The sequence below is a fragment of the Spea bombifrons genome, chromosome 7 (assembly GCF_027358695.1).
Source record: "Spea bombifrons isolate aSpeBom1 chromosome 7, aSpeBom1.2.pri, whole genome shotgun sequence".
In the NCBI taxonomy this organism is placed as follows: domain Eukaryota; kingdom Metazoa; phylum Chordata; class Amphibia; order Anura; family Pelobatidae; genus Spea; species Spea bombifrons.
In genome coordinates this window covers 39,999,158-40,007,179 of record NC_071093.1, presented here as the reverse complement: position 1 = coordinate 40,007,179, position 8,022 = coordinate 39,999,158, and the positions used below count along the sequence as shown (strand labels likewise).

The following is an 8,022-nucleotide window of genomic DNA, read 5'->3' as shown; positions in this document are numbered from 1 at the left end:
CAAATAACTGCAGCAGTAAATAATATAAAGTCCAAAAATAATTACCGGCACTCCAGGGACTTTGCAAATGACCACACAAACAACTTCGGTTTTTAAGTCAACGTTTCAGTCTTGTTTATTACAGACTTTCATCAGGACATGATGTCCTGATGAAAGTCTGTAATAAACAAGACTGAAACGTTGACTTAAAAACCGAAGTTGTTTGTGTGGTCATTTGCAAAGTCCCTGGAGTGCCGGTAATTATTTTTGGACTTTATATATATATATATATATATAATCTGAAAGTATGGGGATAAATAGCTTATCGTGTATTAAAACCTCTGCAGAGTCATTCAGAATACATCCCAGAAGATGAAATCCAGCAGAGACTGCAGAAAATCGAGCAGGAGCTGGACGTCCTGGAGCTGCGCGGCGTTCACATGGAGAAAGAGCTGCGTAGCAGCGATGGAGGTGAGGCTACGTTTTGTTGATGACAATCACGTCTTTAACCGGCGGTGCTCAAACCGTATAGTGACGGGAAGTAGTCCATATATATACGATTTGTCGTGTGGCTTAACCATTCTTTTGAGGATGTTAAAAGTAGGAAGTGGACAAACCATTCATCAAGAAACTGTCTTGTTCCACGCAGATGACTCGGAAGACGCGCTCATGGTGGACTGGTTTAAACTCATTCACAAGAAGCAGCTGCTGCTCAGGGAGGAATCTGAATTGAACTACATGTAAGTATCGGCCCTTCACACCATTATTTTGTAGCATGCTGGTAAGCGCCATAATAGATCCTTTAAGCCTGGTTTTTGTAACGTTTAAAAATACCACTACTGGTCCCACGATCCTAATATTTCTTTTTACACAAATTCATAATCTTATGTTTCTGAGTTCAAATTGTTCTGTGATGCACCACTTGCTTACCCATTCTACAGCGCCCCATAATATGATACCGCTATATAAATCAATAAATAATAACTTTTATTAAGCTTCATGTTTTGTTAAGGAGAACATTAATATTTTTTCCAATGTTCCTAATATTGTCTTGATTAGAAAAATGACCAGCCGTGTGTGTATCAATTGGCAGCTAACTACTTCTTTTTTCTGCAACGAATCACTAACTGAGAGTGAGGTTTACTACGAATACTTTGATCAGCAGCCAAACCGAGTGAGTTTCCTCCGGTTCCTAACGATCGCTTTGTTAACGTTTGCAGTTCCAGGACGCAGATGCTTCGGAAACAGCAGCACGAAGTAGAAACGGAACTCCGGAATTTGATGAACAAACCCGGTAAGCGAATGAACGGCTGGGGCGGGCTGTGTATATAAAGGGAATGAGGTGAGTGGGGGTATGAGTGACGGCCAAAGAAAATGTAAAGAAAGCCCTGGGGTGCAATGCAAAGTGTAACCGCGCCAGTGAATGGAATTAGAAAAGGCTCGCCCAACGCTAAAACAGCACAGTCCATTGTGTATTAATACACAATAATAATATACCGTATTTATCGGCGTATAACACGCACTGGTGTATAACACGCACCCCCATTTTTGAACAAAAAAACTGAACAAAAAAAACTTCATCAGAATCACTGCTATCTGGGAAACCACACACACACACACACACACACAGTAAGACACACACACAGTAAGACACACTCACACTCAGACACACTCACCCTAACCCCCCTTCTCAGGATCTCCCCTCTCTCTCCCTAACCCCATCCCGGTCACTTACCTTCAACTCCTGTGTTGGAAGCGTGAGGCGTTTGTCTCGGGTGCCGGCGCTTCACTGCTGAGCGCCGGCACCCGAGACAAACGCCTCACGCTTCCAACACAGGAGTTGAAGCGCTGAGGCAGGCTGAGGCTGAGGCAGGCGGCGGCGGCGGCGGCTGCTGCTGAGGCAGGCGGCAGGCGGCGGCGGCTGAGGCAGGCGGCGGCAGCTGAGGCAGGCGGCTGAGGCAGGCGGCGGCCGCCAGCAGAGGAGTCCTGGATTTCTGTCAGTCAGGGGGGCCCGAGAGTTGCCGAGCGGTCGTCTTCAGCAACCGCTCGGCACCCCTTGGGCCCCCCCTGACTGGCAGAACTCCAGGGCCCGGTCGCAGTTGCGACCCCGGTAGTTCCGCCACTGGCTCTAGGATTTATCGGCGTATAACACGCAGGTAGGGTTTCAGCTTAATATTTTAGTTAAAAAAGTGCGTGTTATACGCCGATAAATACGGTATATTAATATTATATATTTAATGCAGGTACCGTACATTCATTCAAATCTTACCAACATTTTAATCTATTTTTTCCAGACCACCAAAAGACCACGAAGGATGCGCAGCTGGAGCAGGAACTGCTGGATAAGTTATTGTTGCTCGTCAATGACCGGAATGAGATTGTGCAATGTCTGGATGAAGACAGGATCCGGTAAGACCACGGCCTTCGCACGTTGCTTTACAATCATGCATGTACATTACGTACGGAGCCATAGATTGAGTGAAATGTATGAAATTATGCTCACAATATGTGCATGTAACACCGTAATCGTGAGGAATTCATGTTAAAACCCGATTTGAAGAAAATTTGCATTATTTAAATTAATTTGCATTTTTTGATCATTCTAATTTACTGCAATAAAAACTCACAGAATAAATATTTCATCACTCATCCAGGTCATCACCTGGCTGGTCTCCTTCATGGAACAGTCAGCCATCGTATGTACTTTTTTGCGCAGAATCGCCCCTTTTCCCAGCACCCAGATATTTTCCGTAGGCGAGACATGTTCGGCCAAACACCTCTCCATGCGCGTACTTACTGGCCATACGTACCGGCCCCGGCTCTGCAAACGCTGCAGACGGGAAGTCAGCGGTACATCAGATAAAGTGTAATTCCGTTTTCACTTTAAGGGTCACTTCCCTGGCACAGCGTTTAGCAAAATAGTTTTAATAAAAGCGATCGGTGTAATTGCTCGGATTAGAGATTGGTGACAGCCTGTGGCAGGGTCAGCATTTTCTAATCAATCTCCTATCCTAAATGTTCTCTCCTATCTCCTTATCACCGAGCAACCCAACAATTTGACAATATGGGAGAAATAACTTTTTGAGGAAGAACAATCATGTAGATCGTGAGAACAAGAATTTAGGACTATTTATTGTACGGAACGGTGAAACCTAAGATTTGGAAAATAAATAAGAAAATCTGCATGAATGTATTCATTCCTTCACTCGAATCCTCCACTGTCCAAAAACGCATTATTATTTTTATTTTCACCCCAGGGAAAAGGAAGAGGATGAAGTCATAGAAGCAATGATACAAAGACATTCAGGTAAAACTATTTCGGTTTCTTGTTGCATGTAAGACAATAATTTGTTTTTCAGCCATGATTTATTTTCATTATGTCACTATGTATACTCACAGGGACAGGTAAAGTAGATATATTCTCCCTGGGAGAAACGCCTGGCTGCTTTTTTTTTTATGATCATGACAAATACTGTGGAATCCTGACATCATGTCATAAACGTTTTATCTTATATTCATTTAAAGCAAGACGTGCTGCTCTCCATTAAAGCCGTTGCCTCTCATTCAGCAGTTAAGAACCATTCGGCCCTCGTCTTGTCTACCTGTTTTTCCTGATGTTTTTTTAATTAGTCGTTGATCTCGTCTTAGATTCAGAAGTCGTATGTCTATCCCATGTATGTTTAAATTCCCTCACATGCTGGAAGGCTGATCCGCTTATCTACCACTTATGTAAAACAGTGTAACAATATATTTTTAAAATATGATACAATTCACATCTTCACAACTCTCTGTATTTTTTTTTCCTGCTGAACCTCACTTTTTTCCCCTTGTTTTTAGATACCCACCAGAAAGAGGAGAGTCCAGACCCTAGTACTAAGAGAAGGTCCCGATTCAGCTTTTCTGGGCTATTTAAACCGAAAGATAAGAGCAATGCATAGGAGAGGCCCCTCTCCTCCTTAGAACCCTAAGAAAGTTCAACAACCCGGGATACACTGTGCATTACTTTATACTGACACGCTGGAACACAACCGTGTTCTAGAAGGAATACACCGCAAAGTGCCATTGTACTCTTTGATGAGTCACTGATGATGTCATGCAGTAGAGAAGACATTTTATATATGTTTAGAATATGTTGGCCAACTACTGAGATGGCCTACACTGACTTTAACCTTGGACCTTCAGGACTCCTAGGATACAAACACATAAGTATATTTGAAACATACCATGTGGCTAATGGATTCAGAGTTTTGTCACCCATTTTTTTTAGGGGTCTCGTTTACTCCTCTTGATCAATAAAGTGATGCCGATTTACAGATACAGTAAATATGGCTTCATTAAATTAATAGTTTGTAAAGTAACTTTTTGGCCCCGGGCTTTACCTTTTTCTGAAGGTGAGATGGCCTCCTAGTGGACAGTACAAGTATAGAGGTCTTGAAAACGTAACATTTCTTTTGCCGAGCTGTGACATTACGTTGTGATATATATTCTACTTAAAGTGCCTTAAAAACATTAAACAAATAAAATCCACCTTTAAAAATACTAACAGATATAAAGAAAAAACATATTTTTTCATAAATATGTAATATATTTTTTAATGTGCTCCGTTTAAAATAATACAGTGGTATACTTTTTCCCCCCTCATGTTTGCCAGATGACTACATGTTTGTTTTCAGAGTAAAAAAATAAATGCTAGCACTCCAGTCTATATTCACTCCTGATATTACTTATCTTGTGGCTTCGATTTGCACATTTGGGTTTGTTCAAGCATTACTGCGCTGCAAGTGTCTTTCTGTAAACTCAAGATGTCTTAAAAGTGCTAAAATATTTCAACGATTCCGACCAATGCATTGGGCCAAGCATAAAGATATTGAATAAATCTCAGGTAGTTACACTCATACTCATACTTGGGAACTCTCCGGGTTTGACCAGGAGTCTCAAGGTATGGCCCAGCTTCCACTGGGTCTCTGAGTTCCGTTTATTTTTATAATGGCAGCTGAATGGCATTTAACTATAGCCACTGCCCCTCCTATTACCCACCTATGTGTGACTAGCCATGCTCTATGCACCAGAAGAGGGAGAGCTCCAGGTTTCCTACTATATGAGGTTCCCAGGTATGCTCAGGAAAACCTAGTTGTGTCATTGGCCATGACTGTTTTCTTCCTTTTTCAACCAATGTAGATAATAATAATTGCCATTCATTCACTCACTTACTCATTCATTCATTCAAGGAGAGGCACATCTTTGTATATTCATGCTTGAGACAAATGCTTGATAAATTTTGCACATTCAATATGGTCTGTTTTATTTTTGTATTTTTCCAAAATCTGACTCCCTAAACCTTTTTATGTACTTATTCTAGTAAATCACGCTCTTGATGTGGTTTTGTGCACTTTGTATTAAACAAACGAATTGTTTATAAACTTATTTTGTAACTAAGATAAAGTCTTACTCTGTTCAATAAAAAAAAAGTTTAAAAAAGCACAAGAATTGAGGCTTCTTTATTTATTTTTTTATTAAAGAACATGATTTGCAATTGTGTGAATATAAAATGCTTTGTGAAGTCCTGTATTAGAACCTCCTATGGTCAGAGGGATGGCAGTACGGAGCAAAGAACAGCGTATTCCTTTCAACAGTTTGACTCGTGATGTCTTATAATATAAAAAAGAAGTCTAGAATTATTGTAAATGATGATGAATGTCATGAGCTGTCTGGAAATATTGAAGATAGATACTTGCTTTGTTTCTCTCTATTCCATGCCATGATGTTTAATTACCCTGGCCACCGAACCACATCCTAGGCTCTCTATGGTGTGTGTTGCAGCATCTACATGGACAGCACACGGACTCGTGTATGATCTTGTCATGACACCTGCATAGGACTTTCCACCAAGATTGTCGTGTTCATCAAAGACACGGTTGTGCTGCACTTGCATCTGAAGCCAATACTATCTCCAGTGGTGACTTTGTTTTGGTGCATCCTTCATCAAACGTTTGATCCTCGACTTTCTATCTCATCTCCTTTCTGCTAATGTTTGCTATTGATATTTCTACGGAATCTTTAAACTGCATCCGAAACATTACTGGGCTTATAGTTATGGGGTTTTGCTGACCAGTCTTTGACACAGCGCTACAGAATTTGATGGAGCTATATAAAACAATAAATAATAATAATATATCCAGTAGTTTTATTTCTACTCGCTGCACCCTGTAAAGTATTTATTGTCGGTTTGTTTTAAATAACCTTAATAAACCTGAAACAAGAAGCCCTTTTTATGATTACAATAAACTCCTAAAATGTCAGCGTTGAATATTGCAATTTACAACGCGAAGACCGAGACTGTTTGTAGAATTATGATATTGGGAACTTGCTAACGAGTTCTAATGCCCCACGTAAGCGCTAAACCAGGCCAGACAGAGGTGAAGTCAACAAAGAGTTAATTAAGACCTACCCTGAGATACTGAACTTTGAGACCATCTTAAGACTGATTGCAGTAAGTTTCATGTACTTACTGTACTTCTTTCAGGACCAATAGGTCTATATATTATATAGTCTATAACCACCAAATTCCCTCAAAAGTTTGGTGGTGATATTGGGTCCAACTTTAGTATTGTTCCTATTAGAAGTTCCTATTTAACCCCTTTATGTCCATATAGATGTACATCTAAAAGCAGTGCCATGATTCCCCTTAGGATGTATATATGCGTCTAGCCTTTTTGCAGTGGCAGGGACATCTCTCTGCCACCTGCATGGGAGATCAGGCTGCATCGATTGGGCATTCCCTTCAAGTGGGCTGGAAGGACGTGGAAGGAAAGAAGAGACCCAGGATGGTCTGTCCAGACCATGCAGGGATCTCTGGTGGCGCACCCTGCTGGCTGATCATACCCACTGCGATCAGCAATGCAAGGCAATGCTGCCATGCTTGCTGATCATAGTGTGATCAATACATGAATGATCAAAGGAAAGAGAGGGAGAAAGAAGGTGTCACACATAATTTGTGTGGGTACATCAAATATGGAAAAGGGAAATCGGTAAAAATTGCAAATAATATGAACATTATAAGTTAACAAGGAGCTTGATATAATTATAAACTGCAAGTTAAACAAACCCTGTAAAGACAAACCAGCAGTAAAAGCACAAGGCAATGTTTACTATTATTGGGTCAACAACGGTTTTGGGTTTGATATAAATGTATGGAAGTTTTACCATACTGAGAAGGTGGTAATTAGCTGGAACAGCCTCCCATTAGAAGTGGTAGAGGCTAATACAATGAGGAAATGTAAACAGGCATATGGCTCCGGAATCTAAGATGAGACCAAGGACGGGTCAATATCTGAGTTTTGACAAGATGGTTCTTATCTGCTGTCAAATTTTTTATATTTCTTTTTCTAAATTTAGTTAGTATTTTTGCAGGACGGTGCGTTACCAGGTCCTGGCCAGCAGGTGGTGGTATAATCCTCTTATATTTATAAAAGATCCTCTGTTCTGAAGACATGAGAAAGCGTTGGAGTCCTTAGATAAATGTCTACACCGTTCTGCATTGTACATGTACAGGGTTTGTCTTTGTCCGGCTCATGTTGATTAGTGTGCAGCCTTTTCATAACAAACTTTTTTTTTATAAAATACAAAATATAAGCAATGCCCATTTTTTTTAATATTATTTGTACTTTCCCGACATGCCTTATATAAACTCTGAATTCAGCAGTGTAACTATTTAACTGTATTCATGTGTGTTCATGTTTATACTAGATGGCTTGTGACTGTAGCACGTTAATCACGCTGTAATGCATTAAAAGATAAAGAATTTGGCAACTAGCAGGATGGTGAGACCCCCGATGGTGAAAATAACAAATATTTTTTTTTTTTAAAAACCCAAAGGCCGATGCTAAAAAGGCTTTTAAAGAGAAAAATACTCCTTCTAATTAGCGAGATACAGAGTGGAAAGAATGAGGTTTATTCACTAAACTGTGCGATTGACAGAGTGACGCCACAGACTTGACTATGTATCATAATAGGCTGATGACCCGGTTCCCTTCATACATGATG

General features: G+C 40.4%; 1 protein-coding gene across 1 annotated transcript in view; it reads left to right on the top strand.

The window, feature by feature from the left end:
* MICALL2 (MICAL like 2) overlaps positions 1 to 4,005 on the top strand; it is a 21,626-nt gene extending 17,621 nt beyond the window's left edge. Inside the window, exons 13-18 of the mRNA XM_053471324.1 lie at positions 327 to 450; positions 629 to 719; positions 1,200 to 1,273; positions 2,274 to 2,388; positions 3,237 to 3,286; positions 3,817 to 4,005. Of these exons, the coding sequence (XP_053327299.1) occupies positions 327 to 450; positions 629 to 719; positions 1,200 to 1,273; positions 2,274 to 2,388; positions 3,237 to 3,286; positions 3,817 to 3,917 (555 nt within the window). The 3' untranslated portion in view covers positions 3,918 to 4,005. The remainder of the gene's footprint in view (positions 1 to 326; positions 451 to 628; positions 720 to 1,199; positions 1,274 to 2,273; positions 2,389 to 3,236; positions 3,287 to 3,816) is intronic.
* The last annotated feature ends 4,017 nt before the right edge of the window (positions 4,006 to 8,022 follow it).